General features: G+C 55.6%; 3 protein-coding genes and 1 non-coding gene across 5 annotated transcripts; 3 read left to right on the plus strand and 1 right to left on the minus strand.

The window, feature by feature from the left end:
- Positions 1-4706: 4706 nt before the first annotated feature.
- On the minus strand, positions 4707-8203 carry EIF4EBP2 (eukaryotic translation initiation factor 4E binding protein 2). The gene is made up of 3 exons (XM_032992386.2): positions 8016-8203; positions 7248-7415; positions 4707-7142 (listed from the first exon to the last, which is right to left on the minus strand). The coding sequence occupies exons 1-3, from the start codon at positions 8152-8154 to the stop codon at positions 7111-7113; spliced, it is 339 nt and encodes a 112-aa protein (XP_032848277.2). The 5' UTR covers positions 8155-8203; the 3' UTR covers positions 4707-7110.
- LRRC20 (leucine rich repeat containing 20) lies at positions 7124-17299 on the plus strand. Of its 2 annotated transcripts, none has more exons than XM_032992356.2 (5): positions 7124-7173; positions 8957-9132; positions 10294-10443; positions 12085-12252; positions 16718-17299. In XM_032992356.2, the coding sequence occupies exons 2-5, from the start codon at positions 9003-9005 to the stop codon at positions 16867-16869; spliced, it is 600 nt and encodes a 199-aa protein (XP_032848247.1). In that variant the 5' UTR covers positions 7124-7173; positions 8957-9002; the 3' UTR covers positions 16870-17299. The 2 variants fall into 2 exon arrangements, with proteins under 2 accessions (XP_032848247.1, XP_042648224.1); XM_042792290.1 differs by lacking the exon at positions 7124-7173 and adding an exon at positions 7538-7691.
- Positions 8390-8461, plus strand: TRNAE-UUC. The gene has a single exon. It is a non-coding gene; the product is annotated as a tRNA-Glu (tRNA).
- On the plus strand, positions 17236-22804 carry NPFFR1 (neuropeptide FF receptor 1). Its single transcript, XM_042808008.1, has 6 exons — positions 17236-17265; positions 18383-18482; positions 18515-18625; positions 20309-20605; positions 21457-21556; positions 21904-22804. The coding sequence occupies exons 1-6, from the start codon at positions 17236-17238 to the stop codon at positions 22712-22714; spliced, it is 1449 nt and encodes a 482-aa protein (XP_042663942.1). The 3' UTR covers positions 22715-22804.
- Positions 22805-23025: the final 221 nt, after the last annotated feature.

The following is a 23025-nucleotide window of genomic DNA, read 5'->3' on the forward strand; positions in this document are numbered from 1 at the left end:
TACCAATCCCTGAGGGGACCCCCTGGCAAACAGCACCCCCCCCCCATACACAGCACCCATACCCTCAGGGACCCCCTGGCACACAGCATGACCCAGCCACAGTACCAATCCCTTCAGGGACCCCCTGGCAAACAGCACGTCCCCCCCCAGACACAGCACCCATCCCTGAGGGGACCCCCTGGCACACAGCATGACCCAGCCACAGCACCCGTTCCCCCGGGGACCCCCCAGCACACAGCCCCCCCCAGCCACACTGATCCTTCACATCCCCTCCTGGTGCCAACCCCTGGGACAGACTGGCAGATGCCCCCACCCCAGCCAAGTTCAGAAAGACAAGAGCAGTTTTAGGAGCACCGAGGCACTGCCTGCACCTCCCAAACCCAAAATGCCCTTTTCCTTCCCAGAAATGGAAGGGGAGGGAGGGATGTGTGCGATGGGGCCCAGGGACGAGGGATGCTGCTGGATCCAGGCTGGCACTGGTGTTAAATGGTCTGCAGAGAACCCCTGCTCCCCTGCTTTATCATGCCAAGGGGGGGATTGCTCCCCAAAACTCACACAGCGATAGTCAAGGTCCAGCACTCGCTTCTGCAAGCAATTAGCACAACTTTGCCAAGCAGGCTGAGCGCTGAAGCTTCCAGAGGAATCTGTACTTTCTGCTGATTTGAAGCCTCCCCGCAGCCTGCTGGAGAGGGACATACCCCCCCACACACCCCTCCCCACAGCCCCACACATCTCCTCTCCCCGACGTGGTTGGACTAGCAGGTCCCGGGGCCAATAGCCACAGGTGGGGTGGGAAGCGGCTGCCCTACGGGGAGCTGGATACGCGGCATCCCCTTTCACAGCAGCCCGGCCGAAGAGCAAGCCGTCTGCAGAGCCTCCAGGGTTGGTCCTCCCACCTTGCGGGAGGTTTTTGGGGCCTGGCGGAGAGGGTGTAGGTCTGGAAGCACCCTCTGAAACACCGCGGGCGGTTTCCAGGCCCTCCAGGTCTCAAAGCAATCCCTCCTTGCTCAGGCCACTGACATTGCCTTGGGGAAACGAGGTCTGCTGCCCGCCCGGCTGCTCCCCAGCACGTGCAGGCACCACGGTGGGCTCCTCCGACGGCTCTATCAGTACCAGCACCAAGTTCTGCTCATCTTCTGCTGGTTTCCACCGCAGCACTGAGAAAAGCCGTGCGATGACTTCAGGCTCCCCTCGCCGCCAGCAGCCGCCGCCGCAGGAAGATGCTATTTTAGCTAATCCACAAAAACCCAATTCCCTCAGCTCCTCGCTGCCTGCCCCCCATTTCACTTAGGTTGACCTCCGAGCCCTCAGAGGGTCCCATCTAGGGGGACCCCAGCCCCACCGCCCCCCAAGACCCCCAACGCCCCCGGTGCTACAGCCTCGCTCGCACCCAGCACCACCCATGGCCACCGCGCCGCTCCGGAAGGCACTGTCGAATCAGTATTTATAGGACACCAACAGGCTGAAGGAAAAAGAGAAAAACAGCATTAACACATTCACCAGCACTGGAAAGGAGGGCCAGGAATGTAAACGGAGCCCAGAGGCAGTCCGAAAATGGTAACGGCTGGAAAGCAGGGGTGGAAAGTTTGTTAATCGGGATCTTAGATACTAGCCAGGCTCCTGGCCTTCGGCTCAGCCAAAATATCCCTTCCCGAGACGCTCTGCTGAATTTTACAGCCAAATGCCACAGGGCAGACCCCAGCGGTCACACACTCAGACGGCAACTACTCCGGTTTAAAGCTCAAATCAAGAGCTATAAATCCAACCAAGGTTTCATTCACCCTGCGGCGTGTAAAATTACCCTGGTTTGGTTCATTTACAGCTCACTATCAATTAAGAGCTTCAGTCCTAAATGGAAATGTTATCAATTTTTTTCTTTTTTTTTTTTTTTTAAATTCTCCATTTTTATCCCACAAATTGGCATCTAGAAACTCCCCCTGCCCTAAGGAGCGCACCAAAAGTCAGGGCTCCCCACGCGCACGCACCTTGCTTTGGAAGGCAGGATTTTTTAAAAAAAAGCCCCCCAAAGTTCAGGAGGACAACTGTTGTCGCTCCCCTAAGTTTGGCATCGCCTGGGCAAAGCCAAACCCAGAAGAAGGGAGCTCCCAAACGCCTCATCAGCATTTCTTTTCATCTTGCTCCTCTTCTCTGCACAGACGCTCCAAAATTCACTAACATTTCAGAATCAAAAAAGAGCAACCCACGATCCACCACTCCCATTCAGTGGCGGAAGGAAAAATGTCTTATTTTTATTTTCTTTCATTTTTTAAAAAGCCTTGCTGCCTGCTTCCAAGCGACACAGCTTTCCTCCAGACTTTTGTGCCCTGACAGGCTTTAGGCACCCCTTAATAGAGACTTCAGGTAAGAAACAACCCTGAATTTGGGGAGAAACTGCAGGAAGGAGCAACCGTGCAGCAGGCGTGTTCTGCACCAGCAGCAGTGCCTGCTCTGAAGGAGGGGGGTTCCTTGCTGCCTTCTCCACCCCCCCCCTCCTACATCCCACTTTTTAACTCAGGTTCAGGCTGGAGAGAAGCGCATGTAGCAAGAGTATAGTAATAAAAATAATTTAATAATAATAATTTAATAATAAACCAGGTAAGAGTGCAAAGTGACGGCTCTGCCCCGGGCTCCCGGCAGAGCGCAGGCACTGCTGCTGCTGCAATATGCGCCTGCATCCACGGGAGGTCATGGCAGGACCACGCCGGGCGTGGGCAAGGGCCCCCCACCCCTGTCCCCCCCGCCAAACCCGGGTCAGTGGCACCCTTGGGCATCTCCCTCCTGGCTTCAGCCAAGCGGGCGCGGGCCGTTTGGGAATGCGGCGTGCCACTGCGGTATTTCACACACGGTGTCTGTGTCCCCAAGCGATGCACTTTCAGGGGGTGTCACGGGGCTGGGGGAGAGTTTCTGGTAGTTTGCTGAGACACCCACAAAAATTGGGGGCCCCCAGGATCTGGCTGCTGCAGCAGCCCCTGCAGCACCTTCCACCCCCCCTGCAGCATCCTTCCTACTAGGGGGGAAAAAGGCTTTTGCTGCTCTCAGATCCACCCCCCATACAGAGTGGATGGTACAAAAAGAGTCTGACTTTGCTGCTCCTTGGTTTAAAACTATGTCTATATAGCTATAGCTCATGGTACTGATAAAAAAAATGAAAGAAAATAAAAATAAGACATTTTTCCTTCTGCCACTGAATGGGAGCGGTGGATCGTGGGTTGCTCTTTTTTGATTCTGAAATGTTAGCGAATTTTGGAGCGTCTGTGCAGAGAAGAGGAGCAAGATGAAAAGAAATGCTGATGAGGCGTTTGGGAGCTCCCTTCTTCTGGGTTTGGCTTTGCCCAGGCGATGCCAAACTTAGGGGAGCGACAACAGTTTTCCTCCTGAATTTTGGGGTGCTTTTTTTTTTTTTTTTGAAATCCTGCCTTCCAAAGTCCCTGCAGCAAGGTGCGTGCGCGTGGGGAGCCCTGATTTTGGTGCGCTCCTTAGGGCAAGGGGAGTTTCTAGATGTCAATTTGGGGGATAAAAATGGAGAATTAAAAAATATAATAATTAAAAATTTATAACAATAATGTTTTATATATTTTTTATATATATATATTTTATATATATATATATGTATGTATGTATGTATGTATGTATGTATAATTAAAGTGACCATTGTCCTGGACCAGGACAATTTGTGGCAACACACCTGCACCAGCACAGCCTCCCTGCAAGGGCGTGAGCTGGGGCTGTGACCTCCCCCCCCAGAAGAAGCAGAAGAGATGGGGCAACCAAGGCTACAGCATGGGCTGGGGGATGCCACCAGGCCAGGGGCTGGGCTTAAATGCGCTCCTGGAGCTGGGGGGACCCCAGGTGAGGCTGCTTGGGGCTGTGAAGGTCCATCAGGGCCCTCAGGGACAGCTTTGGCTTTGCTGTAGCAGCTTTGCAGCTCCCAGCAGCTAAACCCCAGTTTACACGACGGCCCGAGAGAAGGGCAGCCAACATTTCGGAAACCTGCCCAGCGCTCGCAAGGCGGGGACGGGTGCCGTGGGCTGGCGTACGTTCCTCTTGGCATCAGCTGGAAGGGGTCACCGGGGGGGGGTACCCCCCAGACTGGTGCAAACATGCCTCTAGCAGCAATGCGGGAAACTCTTGGGGGGGGTTGCAGTTTAAGCTCAGCTTAAGTTCAAGGGTTTATTTGCAGGTTTGGAGGCTGGCTTGGACATGTCCCAAGCAGGACTTCCTTTGGCACCTCTCTTGTTTGATGCTCAGGTCTAAGTAAGTTTTTTGCACCTGGTGGTGCAGGATAAATGACCGATTCACAGCAATTTTGTACATGGGAGACATTTCTATGCTAAAGTCCGATTTTTCTGTACAGGAAATTTTGCAGTTGAGTCCCCCATTAACCCATGGCTGTTGGTTCTGGGTTTGACAGTCCCCTGCTCTTTATAACACTGAGTTTTGCCTGGTGAGATGCAAGATGGGGCTCGCTCCCGATTTACTGTCCTGGGCCTGGATCTGCTTTTTTCCAAGTTCAAAATTTGGAAAGCAACTCACCTAAAGAACTTGAGAGGGAAAAAAATAAAAACAATTTTGAAAAAAGCTAAAATATAAAGGAAGGAGGGTTGACCCGCTAGGAGAGTAAAGCCCAGGCAGCATTTGCTCCGAAGGGAAGAGAAAATCTCCCCCACGCCCCGTATCATGGTCAGAAGAAACCTCCAGCACCTCGATTTAATAGAACCAAGATCTTTATTGATCTCACTGTAACAGCAACCACTGGTGAGAGCTTTTCTCCTCCCAAACACCTGCTTGAAGAGACGGTAAAAAATCCCAAATCTATACCCTGACTAGCAGAGGAGCTGCCCCGACGAGGCTAGGCACTCCCTCCCTGCTCTTCGCTCCCGAGCCAGGTTATAAAAGAGAACTGGGAGAAAGTTGCTGGGATGAGGAATGGGGACAAAAGTTCAGGAAAGGGGGCATTTAGAAAAATCAAGTGGTTTCCCTCTGGCTCCTGTCTATAAATTGTCCTCGGATGTTTCCTTTTTTTTTATTTTATTTTTAATTTTGGCTTGGAGAGCAGGTTTCCTAAAACGAGTGTCCGTGCCGAGGGCGAAGGGTCCCTGCACCCACGGTGGCCGTCCCCGCTCCGCAAAGGATGTCCTCGCCCCTGCCGCTCCCTCGATCCAAGGACCTAACAGACCTCCTCGGATCTTCGCTTTAAGGAAAATATATTTATTTATATATAATATATATATTTGTGTGTGTCTTATCACCACCCACCCACACGCATATACATATTTCTACTTTCACTCACTCACTCGTGCGCCTACAACGGCCGGCTACATGTTCACGTCACATCCCACTGAGAGCTACCCATGCAAGGGAAAGGCTGGGAGAGACATCCCATTCCCTAGGGTTTGGGGTTTTTTGGCTTTCCACACCACACCCCACCCCCCCACCCCACCCCCCCCACCCCCCAAAAAAAAGAGCGGCAGGCCTCCCCATCCCCTTCACATGAAAAGCAGCTGGAAGGAAGATGGGAGCTCGCAACCCACCGCCACGCCGACCTGCATCAAACACACCTAGAGAAATAAATTACCGGACGGAAAGTGCACAAAGCCTGCAGCACGGATGCCGGTGAGGGGCATTAACTGTCCCTGGCCTGCAGAGCCACCCCCCCGGAATGGGGGGGGGGGGACATGACCCCGGCGAGGGAGGGAGGATGGATGGAGCAGGCACTCAGGTGAGGGGCCGATAAAATGGCACTTGAGAAGGTTGCAGAGCTGTTGACGGCCCAACAGGTAGTAAAAAAAAATAAAAATAAAAATAGGGGGGTGGGGGCTGGTGGATTTGGGGGGGGGGGGCATAGCACAGCACCGCCGCGGCATCCCCCGCCACGAACACCCTCACCAAATGCTGCTCTTCAAGGTGAGAGCCGCACCGAGGGAGGAGAAAAAATAAATCTCATTTCTGGGGGGGGGGGGGGATGTTTCAAGATATGGGCAGGATGGTGACAAAGCGCCAGGCTGGGAGAGCTGCCGGTGGCGGGGAGTTGAAAATGGAAAGCTCTTAACCACAGCAGCACGGCCTGGCCGGGGAGAGCCCGGGGGCCAAAAGCAAGCAGAGGATGGTACCGACACCAGCACCCCACCACCGGAGCGCCCCGGCCGCAGCGTCACATCCTTGCGCCGTGTCACCGGCGAGCCCCCCGCGTCCCCTCCCCGGGGGCACCCAGCTATTCCTGAGACAACCAACGGCGCCGAGGGATATCGCTCCTGTATTATTCACATTTTAAAAGGGGAGGGGGACTAATTTAAAAAAAAAAAAAAAAAAAAGCACTAGAAAGCACTTTCCCAGAGGTGCTTGTCCCCAGCCCTTAAAAAGAAGCGTTGCTGGTAAAGTGTCTCTTTTTAGTACCAAAAAAAAAATAAAAGCAAGGGCTTTTTTGTAACATATGGCTACATCGCTTGGAGTCCTGGCTGGAGGGCTGGGGATGCAGCCCCCAGTCAAAGGGCCAAGAAATCCAGGTAGGAGAGAGATGTGGGCACCCGGAGCACCAAAGGGAACGCGCTGCCAACGCTGTCCTCCACCGAATGCCAGCAGGTCCTGGGGAAACTGAAAAAAACCCCCTCCCCGGGGTGCAAGTGGGCACTCGGTTTTAGGAGTGACACTTTCCCCCTTCTCCTGAGAGGCTGCCCAGATTTTCTGGGAGAAGGGGCAAAGGGAGTGACGCAGCTCCGGACAGCCAAGCTGCCGGCAATGGGAGGTTTGGGGTAACGGGTGAGTGGGATTTTTTGGGGGGGGTGGGGTGGGGGGAGCATGAGGCAGCAGAAGAGGCAAAGGGACGTTTTTAAAAGGAGCCCGGTGGAGATGAGGCTGCCAGCGGGTGGAGGAGGAGGAATTAGGGCCGGAACCAGAAGGGATGCTCCGGCCGGCACATGCTGGGACCAGTCACCCGCGAAAGGGGGTGAAGCCAGAGTCTCAACCCCCAAAAAGAGGGGGGGAAGCGGGTGGGGAGGGGAGACGCCGGCGGGGTCCGCTGCCGCCTCCGCCTCGCCGGGACAGATCCTGCTAAGCCAATCGGGGTGTGCACAGGGTCTGGGTGGGGAGTTGCTGCCTCTCCGTGGTTCCCGCTCAGATATCCATCTCGAACTGAGCGTCGTCCCCTGGCGAGAGGCAAGGAGAGAGAAGCGTTAGGTGGGTCAACATCCCCCTGACGCCCCAAATCCTTCCCCCCACCCCCCCCATCCCACCGCGGGGGGGTCCTTTACCCATGGATGGCTTCCCCTCTTGGTGGTTCAGGTTGTTGACGTCCGCTTTGGGCTCCTCGCCGGGGCTGGTGACGCCAGGAATATTGGGGAGGTGACAAGGCGGGGTCTGGGCCATGGGGGAGTTGCGGCGGTCCAGCAGGAACTTGCGGTCGTAGATGATCCGGGTGCCTGGAGAGGAGGACGGGGGGGGGGGGGGGGTGGTAAGAATCCGGCCCTTTTTTTTGGGGGGGGTCTCCCGGTGGGATGGGCGCCCTGGCCAAGGATCTCTGCCGCAGCCCAAGGATGGGGGGGGGGGGGGGGGCACACACCCCCCCCCCCTCCCCAGCTCTGCCCACACTTAACTGGCACACGGTGGGCGATAATTAGGCGCTGGATAATCACCCCCGGCGACCCCCGGGGTACCAAGCTGTCCCCCGGGGTGAGGGATGCTCCAAGTGGGACGGGGTAAGGCACCCACCCGCCCCCCGCCCCACACCCACACACACACAGAGCCCGCTCCTCGCCACCGACACCCCACGGGGCCCCGCGCCGCGGGTGGGGGGGGGGACGGGGGGGGGGGGGGGTACCGCCCCGTTGCAAAAAAAAAAAAAAAAACAAACCAAAACAACAAAAAAAGCGCTTGCTCTGAGGCCAACTAGGCGCGATATAGGCGCGATATAGGCGCGATACAGGCGCGACAGGCGGCGTTTCCGAGAGGCGGGCGGGCGGGAGCGCTTCCCCCCCCCCGCCGCCGCCCTGCCAGGCCCCGCCGGGCCCCCGGCGCTTTACCTCCGGGGGTGGTGGAGAACAGGGTGCCGCCGGGGGTGGTGCAGTAGTCCGGGGGGAGCTGCCCCGCGTCGCTGAGGGCCACGGTGCGAGTGGGGATGGCCCGGCTCTGGCTGGGCTGGCGGCCGCCGGCGGACGACATGGCCCCGCACTATTGTCCCCGCGGAGGCGGCGCGGAGCGGGCACCGCCCCCCCCCCCCCCCCCCCCCCCCCCCGCCTCCCCGTGTGTCCCCCCCCCCCCCCCTTACACACACCCCACTCCACGCCTCCCCGTGCTCATGGCCGCCTCCCCCCACCCCCACCCCGCGCCCCACGACGCGCAACCGCGCTCCGCCGCCAGGGGGCAGGCGCGGGGGTGGGCGGCGCTGCCCGCGCCCTCCCGCGTGGTCTAGCGGTGAGGATTCCTGGCTTTCACCCAGGCGGCCCGGGTTCGACTCCCGGCGTGGGAAGAGTAATTTTTGAAGGGGAGGGAGGGATTTGGTGGGGGGAAAGAGCCGACGGGCGTTGTCGTGGGCATGGCTTCTTCCACCAAAACATTTTGGCTGAGCCGAGGTGATCAAAGCCACCGAGCTGAGCAAAGCCACCGGCAAAGCAGATGCAACCCCATATGCCAAACCCACCAACCCCCCAAAAATTGGGAATCCCGCGCCCCAACAGCTACACCACCCGCAGGGGCAAGGGGACGCATCCCCATATACCAAAGTACCAACCCGGAAAATTAAGAATCCTGTTCCCCTGAGGGCCACACCAGCCCTCGATCACCAGGAAAGGGGACGTATCCCCATCTCCCAAGCCAGGAAAGGGGACATATCCCCATCTCCCAAAAGCACCACCCTGGAAAGCTGGGAATCTCTTTACCCTGAGGGCCATGCCAGCCCCAGCACAGCCTCCCTCCTTCCCTCCCTCCCTCCCCTGGGAACGCTGATCCCGCTGGTTATTTTTAGCATCCCTCTCCCGAGAGGCCGGAGCGACTGGTTTCTCCCTCCAGCCATGGATCCCTCCGGCCGAAGCGTGTCCCCGGCGGGACCGGGCGCCCGCATGCAGAAGAGGATGGGCGAGGCGGTGGCCCGGGTGGCCAGGAAGGTGAACGACACCGTGGAGAACAAAACGGATTCCCTCGGTAAGCCTGGCGCTCCGGCTCAGCTCCTGCTCGGGGCCCAAAGGATCAGGTATCCGGGAGCAGGGCTCTATTTTTTGCTGCCACGATCTAAAAAAAGCGGTTGGCCTCCCCTCTGGGTGCTGCACCCAAGGCTCCCGCAGGCCTGGGGAAGAGAAAGGCTCCCCCAGCTCAGCCCCATGGAAGTTTGAGCAGGTTCCCAGCACCAGCACATAATCCCATGGGACATGCCCCAGGGATAACTGCTTTCCTTGCAAGCGATGGTGGGAGCCAGACCTCTTCCCACATTACCTTGTGAGATTTGGGTGTTTTTCTGCTATTTCCCTCTTTCTAGCTAATATCCAAGACCCACGTGCAGTTCATCAAAGGAGAGAGATGAAAGCCTCTCATTTTTATTCATGCTAGATTCCCAGCCCTGGGGTATAAACCAGCGTACACCAAGAATCAGAGCTTCATCGCTCAGTCTCTTGACATCCTCCTGAGCGAGACGCTAAGCGGGGGAGGACTGAGCTTGTGCAGCCCCCACCGTGGCTTCGGGGAGGGGGCAGGCAGCAGAACCCCAGGCTGAGCATCCCGGGGCCGGGACACAGGGTTTCCGTTCCCTGGCACGTCCCGGGAGGGGAAACAGAAACAGCTCAGAGCAAAACGAAAATGCCAACGGGAGAGAAGCGCAGTCAAATACTTTTTCCCTCCCTGCTGCTTGCCATGGGGCAAGCACCCGTCACCATGAGAAATCCAGCCGGGAGCACGCCCAGGGAAAGCCCTGCTCCATCTCCATCAGCTGCGGAGGAAGGGTCCCTGTGATGCTTGACCTCCCCCGGGGGGGTTAGGTCCGTAAGGAAATGGGATCACTGATGTTATTAGACATGGACAGGCTGGCTGAGGGGTTGCTGAAGGACCCTGAAGCGTGGAAGTATTTGCAGTGTGATTTAAGGTTGACCACACCTAAGGTAGAACAGCCTCAGCATCCCTGATGGGAACAAACTCTGGGCGCCTGCGGAGGTGACTGCAAAGATCCCTGCGATGCAGAGGGGTATGGTGGGGGGCATTATGGCACCCATGGGTGGCAGCACCCAGACAGGCAAATCAATCACGAAGGGGTGGAAAATGAGATGGAAAGCATTGCTCCATCCCAGCTGGGTGCCTGGGTCTCTCCGGGGGCAGATCTGGCCAACTGCAAGCTGATGACCTTCCCCGTCGGCATCTACAAAGCCATGAGGAGTGTCACCGAGGGGATCCACCGCATCTCCCTGGCAAACAACGAGCTGAAGTCCCTCACCAGCCGATTCGTCACCACCTACAGCCAGCTGAGAGGTAAGGGACAGCCCCACTGCTTCGCCACAGCCACTTCCAAACCCCCGGACCCAGCAAAGAGCCCCCCAGGTTGCTGCAGAGGGGGCACGGCACCTGGAGAGTTTCCCCCCACCACGGTGTTTGCTCCGCGGTGCTCACACTTCATTCCAAGTGCTAGTTCAGACCCCCCAAAACCCGTTTTGCTTTACCCTTTCCAGGTCTTGCAGGCAGAAGGCCCTGGTTTTGCTCTCACCCACCCTCCCAAACTCATGCCCTGCCACCTTCCAGCCACTTCCATCAACCTCCATCTCCTGCCAAGGATGGGGCTGGGGACAAAAGAGGACAGGAAAGGCAGCCTGGGAATAATGGTGCATGGCAGAGTTGGGGCATTTCAGGCTGCAGAAGGCTTGCTGCTGGCTAATTAGCCCCCATCATGAGACATCAGTGATAGCTGCTCACTCTCAACTCACTGCAGGAGATGAGAACAGTCATCAGTGCATGGCTGATGCCATGGGGACGCGTCCCTGTGGAGCCCAGCAAAAGCAGCCAGAAACTAACCTGCTAAAACATGGTCATGTAAGCACCTGGGGCATCCAGCGCCAGGGTTTTGAATGCTGGGGACTGAACCAGGGCTTTGCATGCCTGCAGCAGCACCTGGGGCTCTGGAAGCTTTTAAGAGCAAATGTTTTGCTCGTACAACATACTGCGCAAGTGCTGCCGTGGTGGGTGGCTCGGGAGGCTTCCCGTGTTGTACTGAGCTGGAGCATCATCCGTGAAAACTCCCCCTAAGCTGGAGAAAAGAAACACATCGAGCAAAGGAAATCAATTTTCATCTTCTAGACAGCACGGAGAGCCCTGAGGGGGAAAAAAGGTCTTGTTTCCCAAGTGAAACCAGTGAACAAATCGCTCTGGTGATGAAGGTGCCAGGCTTCAGCAGGGCTGTTGCAAGGGAGAAATGCCCCAGGGCTGGGGACAGCCTTGCACCAGCCTGGACAAGGCAGGACCTATAAATACCAGGTATTAGCAGGGGGAGGGCAGCTTGCATGGGTATTTATAGAGCAGAAAGCCCTGTGTCACTGGAGAAGGGCACTGGGACAGCAGGATTTGGGGTCCTGTTCCCACAGCTAACAGACTTTCATGCAGGAGTGCTGCTCCTGGCCCCACAGGAGCTCATTTCCAGGGGAGGACAAGCATCACAGGGGGTTGAACTCAGCAGAATAGATATTTTTCACATATAAATACATTTCCTCCGCCACTCTGCTTACCACTCTGCTTATACCTCAAGGAGGGGTTCAGGCACGTGAAGATGGAACGCTCTCTTTAAGCCATGGCAAATGCCCATTGTGGGGGGAATTGCACCAACTTCACTAAGAAATATTGCTTATTTCTACAGCCCCTGCTTGTGAAATGCTGCACGGGTTTCATTAGGAAAGCCCGAGGAAGCCAAGAAACTTATCACTCCTAAAAGCAGCACTCACAGCAGGCAAAACTACAATGACAAACCACCGAGAGGAAAAAGAACTCCCATTGTTGGAGTTGGAATTCCGTTGCTGGACCTGGCAGTCCATGGGGGACAGAGGCTGAAAATTAAGCTAGGCATTAATTATTTTCCCATCTTTTCCCTCCCTCCTCATCCCACCACCTCCCTCCCCTGACCCGCAGAGCTCAACCTGGCAGGCAACTACCTGCACCGCCTGCCCGAGGAGGTCACCTCCCTGCTGCACCTCCGGGCCATCGACCTCTCCCGAAACAGGTTTCGGCGTTTCCCTGAGCCCCTGGCCGCAGTTGCCACCCTGGAGACCATCGACCTGGAGGAGAATGAGATCGTAGGTGAGAAGGACCTCTTTTTTGCCTCCTGGAGGTGAGGATGAGCATCACCTCGGGGCAATTGCACTGCCCAGCGATGCCGACCCACACCCCTGGGCAGGGAGGGATGATGGTCTGAAGCTTTGCTTGTGGTCCATCATCCTCTGCAGATGCAGCCAGGCCGAGGGGTGGTTTAGTGATCCAGCAAAAACAGAATGAATTTGGCAGGGGGAAGGGCACACAAATGCAGGGGAGATGCTAAATAGACAGAGCCTCGTTAGCCACTTGCTTGTGCTGTCTCCTGGGATGAAGCTATAGGGGCAAGGGGAATAAAGCCCCTTGCAAGCCACCCTATTTACCACACGTTGATATGGCTCTCAAAGGCAGCTCCAGCTGTGACTCAAAAGCACCAAACTGAATAAAAATTAGACCTGACCGCAGGACCCAGCCCCAAGGATGCTGGGCTGGGATGTTTGCTGCCGGGCAAAGTAAGGGCCCAAGCCCCCCCCAGTACTTCCCAGAGCAAATAGGAGCCATAACACTACAAAATCCCCTAAAAAAAATGAAATTAAAGGAATGATAAAGAGCTACTCATCCCTCGACCCTGCAGTGGGAGGAAAATCTTTCACACGCAAAGCTGGAGCCTTTGGAGTCCCCGACAGCTGGGCAAAAGGGGCAGCTGTTTCATGTAGATAAAAGTGGATTTATTTAGGAGCGAGCTTTTGCAGAGCACAGGCTGGAGCATCCCACAGCCCACACAGATCCCCAGGGAAGCAAATATCGAGTCCATTCGATTTTACTGTTTTATCTGGGATGGCTTCAGCTGCTGCTGGGAAAGCCGCTCCCTGCAACACCAGTTTTATTAACAGCATCAGCCATGCCTGTAGAAACATAAGACATTAAATACTGCTTCTGAGAAAGCCAGAAATGACATGTTTTTTCCTCACTCCTGCTTTCTCTCCCGCCTCCCAGAGAGAGCTGTCTCACTCTTAGTTCCCTCCATCACTTTTTGAGCTTAATTGGTCAACTTCAATCAGACCTGGTCTCCAAGCACCATATTTCCCACTGGTTTTGTGCAAGCAGGGTGCTGCAAGAAGGGAATACAGCTTTTTCTTGCATTTTGCCCTGCTTAAATGCAGGGAGGAAAGGATGGATCAAGGACTGTACCCAGCTGGATTAATCCTAGGGGAGAGTGGAGCTAGAAAACCCAGCTCCCAGGCTTGGTCACCTCCTGCCAGGCTCCCCTTGGCTGCTGTTATCAGACTCTGGAAAAATAATGACGGGGTAGAAATTAACGATTTCAAGCTAGAATGTTTTAGGAACCTATCTTAATAATGAACACTATGCTGTCTGCTACAGAAATAGCTAAGATTAGCATATTTTACACATTTTTTCTGGAAAGGGAAGAGGTAGAGATTAGAAAGCTAGGGTTGTTGCAGCCCGTTTTTCCAAGGAAGCAAAAGCCTGGGCAATCACATTGCTCCTGCCAGCCCTTCCCAAATACCTCCTAGGCTCATCTGCACATGAGTTTGTATTATTTTATATATATATATATGCATTTTTATATGCTAATACAGGTTTTTATATTATCTATGAGCTTGCATTTATATATACACCTTTTCCTTCCACACTAGCCTGGCACAACAGGGGAAGGAGAGTTAAGAGGAGTCCATCAGCTTAAATTGAACTGGCACAGATTTTCTTTTTCCTTAACAGCCAAGTAGGATTTGAGCCCTTCACACTCATTTCACCCCAGGAGACCTTACGCCAGGCTGTAGGAGGTCGCATCTTCTCTTTCCCTCTCTGTACACGCTCACAACTCACCCACTGCAGCTGGCTGAGGACCCTGCTTTAGCAGCCGTGTCTCATGAGGAGCAGCTGAAACATCCTTGGAGAAGCTCTTGAGGCACCTGAAAGTTCATCCAGGTGCTGTTCTCCAGCAGCTCAGCATAGGAAGGAACTACTCCAGGAGCAAAAAAGCTGCATTTTGCTGCCTTTTATAATTTGGGAGCCAAGTTGCCCCACTTAGCCCAATAACGCATTGAAGACCCTGTTCCAGATAAAAGACTGGTCGGCGAGAAAAAGATATTCTACAGACCACGGGTGGGAGATGGAATCTGGGAGAGGACTGGGGCTTTCTCCACCAGTACGAGGGTTACAGATCACCCAGATTTTGGGGCTGCTGTAGCCATGTGCTATTCCCAGTCCTGCCTGTTCTCTGCTCCCTCAGCGATGCTGAAGGAACTGATAGCAGGGCTGCAAACCAGATTTAAAAGCATCTCCCAAAAGAGGGCTGTCACCTACTAGGCCATGCTGAACTAGAGATGGTAGGTAATGTTTTCCAGCTAAAGGGAAACAGGAGTAAAAGGAGATTAATTAACACCTGCCTGGAGTCTGTGGCTCTGTGAAAGGAGACCTTTAGTGCCACGAACCGCCCTTTTCATCTCAACCCTGGAGTGTAATTATATATATACTAATGTCAGTGCTTTTAACTCTTTCCCTGCTAATTAGCGTTAGATCAAATTAGCATTTTCAGCTCCTAAAACCATGGGGATTTTTTGGTGCCGGAAGCTTCAGTTTCCCTTACTCCTGGATTAATGGTTTAATGCAGAAGGCTGAGACAGCAAGGGGGATGCTGGGCACCGCTACCGAGGTTGGGCAGGTTGCTGCTGGGGGCAACGGTGGCTGATTTTCTCCTCCTAAGCATCCAAGAGAGCCACTATTAGTTTGGGGTAATGGCATGGAAAACGCATCTTTGTTAATAGCCGCAGAGGAGCCAGCAAGAGGATTTCCATCAGCGGGTTTTGGAGGAGGTTAGCAGGAGCTGGTGGCCACCAAAGGATGCGGGTGGTGCCGAAAGCTGACCGGGAAGCGGCTCCGCTGAGCTGAGCAGGGTCCTTCCCCCTTCAGTTTGTAACCGTAGGTGGATGTGAGACCGAGGGGGCTGTTAGCACTCGTCACCCAGCAACTCGGACGCCTCAGCAGCCTTTTCACAGCCACCTCCCTGGATGCCTCCCAATGCCTCCGCAGCCTTTTCATCTGAAGGAGCTGGGTTTTTCACTCCCTTATTATCGTATTCTGATCTAAGAAAATTACTGTTTGCTTCAATTATGAAAAAAGCCTTTTCTTCCCCCCTTTTTATGCTTAACTGATGAAGGCAGCATGAATAATTCAGGCTCAAATGTGAGCGCCTGATCCGTCAGGGAGCTGGCAAGCAATGCTTCAGGTTGCTTATAGAGAAGTTTGTGGCTCCCATGGCATGGCCACATAGCTACAGGTTGCATCGTGTGGCCTGCCTGTCACTTCATGCCAGGGGTGACTCACCGTGCCTTACCTTGAATTAAGCTGCAGAGTGGGGCTCTTCCCAGCCTGGGCAAGGCTTGCTCCTTACAATACTTTCCTTAACTTCAATTTAAGAAAAGTGGGGGTTCTGTGCATAGCCACAGAAGATCATTAAACAGGAAGATCGTCAAAAAAAAAATATTTCTGTGTATCAAAGGAGGAGGGAAAAATATAAAATGATACAGGGGAGTGATGGTGAATGAATTCACCATAAAAAAGTATAAAAAAAAAAATCCACGTGAAGCTCAGCCTGATGAGAGATGTGCTGCTAAGAAATACGTGTATTGCAGAAAATAGCATTGCTTTCTGGAGGAGAAACTAAAAAAAGCTATCAAGGTGTCTGAGTCTTTTCCAGCATTAAATAAGTTATATGGTTTAAAGACTGCATAATCACTCACACCGCTCTAACTGAAATACTGCAGTTCTGCTCTAAGTATTGGCAGAAGAAATCAGAGCTGGAGATATAAAAGGCTCTTGTCATTTCGGTGGCCAAATTAAAAAGAAATTGTTCTTGGTAAACAAACTTGGGCAGATGGGCTTTTCAAGCCCCAAATATTGTGATTCGCAACAAAAGGCCAAATCTATAATCTTTTAATGATCTTAGTGGTTAGGTTTTCATACCAATCTCGTTCCTCTGCTCTCCGTGGATTCACATCGGCACCATTCACGAGACCCGCACCTTTTTCTACTCTAAAAAGAGTTTATTTTGTAAAGGAAAACACCAAAATTAATGGAAATTTCAAAGTAGGACGGTGCCTGGCGATGGCTGAGAGCCATTTTGCAGCTTGTCCAACAAAGGCAAAGAGCACATGCTCTCCCGTTAGCCTGGTGAGGGCTCCTGGGCATTGCAACACTGGGAATAAAACAAGGCAATAAGTCTTTGAATACCAGTTTAGCACCCCAGTAAGGTTTCTTTAGGACGGGGAGAACTGGAGGGCAGTGTCCACATTTAATGACACCGGGGTGTCTGCACCTTGCCAGGACGTTTGTATAGTCATAATCATTTAACATTCTTCGATGATGGTTTTGGTTTGATATAAGCCTGGAGGGCGGGGTTTGCTCCACCTTGCCGCGGCTTTCGCCCCGCTCCGAATTCCCCGGCAGCCGACGCCGGGATGGATGCTCACCTCGGTGTTGTCTTTTGCAGACGTGCCGGTGGAGAAGCTGGCCTCCATGGCATCGCTGCAGAGCCTCAACCTGAGGGCAAACCCCGTCAGCCCCGAGGTCCGGCTGCTCGTCCGGCCCCTCGTCCCCTTCGACTTGCTGCTGTCACCGCAGGAGCCCGTCCCCAAAGCCTGAGGGGGTCTCGGGGTGCCTGGGCGAGCTCTCATGAGGGGTGACTGCCTGCGAGAGTGGTTTGGCTTAGGTCAGTCCCTGCTACGCCGCTGTTTCTGTCCCAAACCCACCACGAGGCAGCCAGTCCCTCGTTTTTTTCCTTAATAAAAAGCAAGCAGCGGGGCTCCTCTGGCAAAGGGATGGCCCTGCCAGCTCCTGAGCCAGGGAATCTCCTGCTTTGTGTTTTGCCAAGCGCTTGGGGAGGAAGCAGAGCCAGGAGGCGTGTGGTGCGAGGTTTGGGTAAAATTGGGGGAGTTGGATGCTTGGCTGCTGCATCCATCCTGCCTGGCCAGTGATGGGGAGCATCTGAGGCCCTGGTCCAGGGCCAGGATGGCGGGGGACATCCCTGTGCCCATAAGGGTTCCCCCTTGAACTGCTGCTATGGCGATGTGCCACATGCCCGATTAAAGGTTTTCCTGTTCTGTGTGAGGGTGGTTTTTTTGCATCTGCTAAATTTATGAGTTATGGGTTGTCTTCTCCTTAAATAAGCCCCTTTGCAGATCCCCATGGCAGCTCAGACTGATGCCTGCAGCTGGATTCTGCCCAGACCTGAGCAGTATTTCTCTGGATTTTCCCAGGGAATTTTTATTTTTTTTTTGTCCCGAGAAAGCCTTTTTTTCCCCATGGCTTTTCACCATGGAAATCAAAGCAACCCAGTGCCAGCAGGCCCTCACATGCTGCTCACCCCATGGGTGTCCCCAGCAGCGTGCACCCACCTCCTGGGTGCTGTGGGTCTTCAAGACATGCCACTTTCTCTCCCAGGAAGAAATGGGCTGTGGGGCTCAGGATACAGCCCAGGGAGGGTGGCTCCTTGGTGCCAGGGAGGCCACTGCTAGTCAGGTCCCTTGGCAGCTGGCTGCCTGCAAAAGATCTCCTGGGAGAAACCGCAGGCGTTATCTCAAAACTGCCTGGTTTAAATAATTCCCTGCGTTTGCTCCTGCGTGTTTTTAAGGGACAAACACTTCCCAGCGCTGGGGGCTGCTAGGAATGGAAGTATTTGACTTCTAGACTTGCCCAAACCCAACTTTGGTAAAAGAACCTTGGTAAGAAGGGGTTTGTTGATGTTGGTAATGACAGAGGAGATGGAGGGGAGCGGAGCAGATTTTGGGGAACGACCAGCACCCCCAAGGACCCCTTAGCCCCCGCCCTGCCACGCAGGTGATTTACACGGGGTGGAGGATGAGGGTCCTCCCCACTCGTGTCAGGGCTCCCAGCGTGTTTTCCATCCCGGGAGTGCTGCTGGGGACACCGGCCATCAGCTGGAGGAGAGAGAGGCACGAGTGCCAGCATCAGCGTGGGGACCTCGGGGGTGGCCGGGGGGGGACACCAAGCCCGACCCTCCCCAGGGACCAAACCTGCTCCAGCTCTCCCCCTTGCCCCACCCCCGCGGGCTGCTTCCCCCCCCCCCCCCCCCAAGGCGTGACGGGGGTGCGTGCGGGTACCCCGGTATCCATGGCGATGGGAGGCTGTCCCCCAGCCGTCGTCGTCGTCGTCGTTCCCCCCCCCCCCCCCGCCCCGCTCCGCTGCAGCCGGTGAGCAGCCGCAACCGGCGCGGCGGCACCGGCACCGCGGTACCGGCACCGGGGCTCAGCCCCGGGCGGTGGGGACCGGGGGAGGGACGGGGACAAACTCCCCCCCCCTCCCTCGGTACCATCTCCCCCCCCTCCCACCCGCCGCATGCCAGCGATGCACCCCCCGGAGCCGGGCCGGGCTGGCGGAGGTGAGTACCAAGACCTGATTTATTTCATTTTATCCCCCAAAAAAGGTGTACAGCACCCCCCCTCTCCCCCCCCGCCTTGCCCCCTCCGACCCCTATTCCATCAGACCAGCCTTTCCCTGCAGTGATTTCCCACAGCCGGGCAGGGGGTTGGGTGGTCCATTGCCCCCCCAGCTGGTGTCTCCCCCCCCAAGTCCCCCTTGTCACCGCATCCGAGATGTCAGCGTCAAACGGAGGGCACCTCCATCCCTCCACTACCAACCCGGGCACTCAGCTGCCCCTTTTTTTCCTTTCCTCATCTTCCACCTCCCTTTTGAGACCTCCCGTGATTCTTCATCCATAGGATACCCCCCCTCCCACCAATGCTGCAAGGCACCGCAGTCCAAAGAGACAAAAGTCCAGCAAAGTTTCAGGCTTAATATCGCAGGTTTCGGGCAATCTCATGACAGCCTTTGCCACCGCTTCTGCTAACGAAGCTGGCTCATGTGGGTGCACCTGATGCCAACTGGCCGGAGCATCTTGCCCCAGCAACCCTGATGCTTCCTTGCCTCTCCCAGAGGCTCCTTCTCCCATGCCAGTGCTGCAACTCCCCCCCAGCAACCCCCCAGCACCTTTCTGAAGCCCTGCTGGAAATGTGTCGGCCAAATCCTGTGCCCCAGGCAGGGGTATAGAGGCTGGGCAGGGCCTCCCTGGGTGCCAGAGCCTCAGGGATGCCGGTGGTCCCGGCGGCTGGGAAAAGCATCTCGGCTGGGGAGCTGAGCACAGGGATGGGGGATGATACGGCCGCCCACCATGCAGCAGCTTTGCAGTGCTTTCTTAGAGCACGGCTGACCTGCAGGCGGTTAGGTTGAGCCTTAAAGCAAAAATGTGCCTTTTCTTGCCATAAAATTGCAGCCTGGGATTTGCCTGGAGTGAGTCCCGTCGCCGCGGCGGGCAGCCCCTGCCTGCGCTCGGCATCCTCCCGCGTCCCTGCCTGCGTCAAGCTGGGGAAACCCGAGGGTGGATGCTGCACAGCCCCCCTCCCCCTGTTAAATCTGTAGCGACAAAACGCCATCCCCCCCGCCTCCATCAGAAGCTCTCAGGATCCTGGATAATGATCATCATTACGTATAATTATCGTTTTATATGTAAGGGGAAGGCAAGGTCTCCTCTGCCCCAGCCCATCTCCTTTGGGTACTTTGGCTTTTCCGGGGAGAAGATTTCAGGGGATCTCAAATTGCAAACCTCGAGCGCAAGGAGAAGCAGCAGCAGAGACCTGGGAGCAGGGATGCTCCAAGGCCGGCCGTGCCGGGGACCACACGGTTACGGCTCCTGCACTGCCGGGGTGTTGCAGTGTCAGGACGTGGATTTCTCTTCCTCACATCACCGCTAAAAAAAAAATCTCACAGGGACAGGCTGTCTTCTGGGCTGCTTTAAATCCTCATCCAAATAATGATAGAAAATAATAACAATATAAAATAATAATGATATAAAACAATTCAGCTGAGGTGCTGCAGTACCTTGGGCTGCATAACCCAAGGAGGAGGAGACCTGTTGGGACACTGAGATGATCCCAGTAGGACACGCCCCAGCCAGGCTGGGCACTGGTATAAATATGAAAGCCCACCCCTCCGAGGGCATGAAGAAATTAAGGGAATAACCGCTTTATCCTCTCCCAGCTTCATTTGCCTGTCTTCCCTTCCCCAGGCCCTTCCAACAGCACCTGGCCCAACTCTACCACAAGCGAGAGCCACCTCCTGAGGGAGAACTACACCTTCTCGGCATACTACCAGCACTCCTCCCCCGTGGCTGCCATGTTCATCCTGGCCTACACCTTCATCTTCCTCATGTGCATGATCGGCAACATGCTGGTGTGCTTCATCGTGGTGAAGAACCGCCAGATGCGAACAGTCACCAACATGTTCATCCTCAACCTGGCCATCAGCGACCTGCTGGTGGGCATCTTCTGCATGCCCACCACCTTGGTGGACAACCTCATCACGGGTGAGCGGGGCAGTGGAAGGGCGAGACACAGGGGAGGGGAGAAAGTAGTGGGGAACATCACCCAACTTCTACCCCCAACATGAGGCCACCCCATGGGTGGTTTTTTTGCTGAGGATGAGGAGGGCAGACGGTAGCCATTCAACACCTGATGAAAGGTTTAGTTTCATTTAGAGCTACAATTTTAGGGGGAAGAAACATCCTTTTCTTTTTGAGGTTTTGGACATTTTTGGCAAAATAAGTATGACCTTAACGCTCCATTTACATATTTATTTAAACTTCAGCCATTCTCCATCAAGCAACACTAAAAAAAATCTTCCTCTTCTTGCATCGATCTTCTCCCACGCTGGCTCAGCTCTGCCCATTGACCTTTCCAAAGATAAAAGGCGACATTGGCGCAGTTGGTGGAGTTTAGCCACAGCGGTAGCCAGGGCACGGGACAGAGTCTGTATTTATTACAGGGTATGATTTATTTATCGCCAACACCCTCGCATTGGGGTCAAGAAACAAGACGAAATCCCTTCTGATTGAGGGTTCCAAGGTCGGTCCCCGCAATAACAGCTCAAGCCCTACGCGAGGGTAAGAGAAATGACAACCACCAGGCTCCTTGAGTTTTTAAGAAGTGCACTATGCATCTTTTTTACTGATCTTTCTCCAAGAATCTGTACTGCTTGGATCTGTCAGGCCACCTCTATGTGAGCCAAAAACACAGCCCCCCCCCCCCCCCCCCCCCCTTAGGAATAGGATTTAGCATCCCCCAGCAGTGACGTGGTGGATGGGGACATCTAGAGGGAGCTGCTGATGGACCCAGCTGAGCCAAAGGCACCTACAACCTCCGTGGTCTCCCCTGGCAGGTTGGCCCTTTGACAACACCATGTGCAAAATGAGCGGCCTGGTGCAGGGCATGTCTGTCTCTGCCTCCATTTTCACGCTGGTGGCCATCGCTGTGGAGAGGTAGGTCGGCGCGGGCATGTGGGGACATGGGGACAAAGCCACCCCCAGCGTGTTCCGGTGTCCCGTGCAGCGTCCATCGTGGGAAAGCTCCTGGGGACGCCAGTGGCGTGTCCCAGTTCTCCAGGAGAACCACAAAGCTGTCCATGGGGCATCCCAGCAAGGTGTCCTTCCCCACCCTGGGCTGAAAACACCAAAGCTGGAGAGATCCCAAACTGTCTTTGAGACCAAAAGCCAGATGTAGAGTAACCCACCTCACCCTCCCTTCCCACACACGCGTCCTAGCCGCCCTCCTTCCCCAGGGTTGTCCCACCAGCTGCCCAAAGCCACCACCATCTGCCCTCCCGCAGGTTTCGCTGTATTGTCTACCCCTTCCGGCAGAAGCTGACGCTGAGGAAAGCCCTGGTGACCATTGCCATCATCTGGGTGCTGGCCCTGCTCATCATGTGCCCTGCTGCCATCACCCTGACCGTCACCAGAGAGGAGCACCACTTCATGGTGGACACCTACAACAACTCCTACCCCCTCTACTCCTGTTGGGAGGCCTGGCCCGAGACGGGGATGAGGAGGATCTACACCACCGTCCTCTTCTCCCACATCTACGTGGCCCCCCTTGCCCTCATCGTCGTCATGTACGCCCGCATCGCCTTCAAGCTCTTCAAGTCAGCGGCGCCTGCCCACGGCCAAGAGGAGCCGGAGGGGAGGAGGGTCTCCCGGAGGAAGGCCAAGGTCATCAACATGCTCATCATCGTCGCCCTCTTCTTCACCCTCTCCTGGCTGCCCCTCTGGACACTGATGCTGCTGATGGACTACGGGCGGCTGAGCGAGGGCCAGCTCCGCCTGGTCACCGTCTACGTCTTCCCCTTCGCCCACTGGTTGGCTTTCTTCAACAGCAGCGCCAACCCCATCATCTACGGCTACTTCAACGAGAACTTCCGACGGGGTTTCCAGGAGGCCTTCAGGGCCCCTTTCTGCTCGCCCCACCGTCCCCGCCACCGCCCCCGTGGGCCCTACACCCCCAGGAGCCACGGCCGTGGGATCTTCTTCTTCGCCCCGCGCAACCGCGTCTTCGCCCAGGCCCGGGCCAGCGACTCGCCGCCCGCCTCCGAGTCCGGGCCGCTGGCTCCACGCCACGCCGGCGTCCCCGCGTGGGACGGCTGAGCGGCCGCCTCCGGACCCACGGGGCGCGCGGGGTGGGGGAGCGAAGGGGGGAATCCACCAAAATAAACGGCGCGTCCTTGCCGGCGCCGCGTCCTTGTCTTGGCTCTTCCCACGGCGGCGCCCGTCACGGGTGGGGGGCCCCCCCCCTTTTTTACCCCGCACCCGCCCCGCGCGACGCTTGCCCACCCCACGGAGAATCACGCAGTCCTTTGGCGGACCGCGCCGCCATGCCGTGCCAACCTGGCGGGCTAGCCGCCCCCCTTGCCGCGATAGCCACGCCGCGTGCCGCGTTCCCCAGTGGGCTTGGCGCC

Source organism: Tyto alba, unplaced genomic scaffold (genome assembly GCF_018691265.1).
Source record: "Tyto alba isolate M040663 unplaced genomic scaffold, T.alba_DEE_v4.0 Super-Scaffold_1, whole genome shotgun sequence".
Lineage (NCBI taxonomy): Eukaryota > Metazoa > Chordata > Aves > Strigiformes > Tytonidae > Tyto > Tyto alba.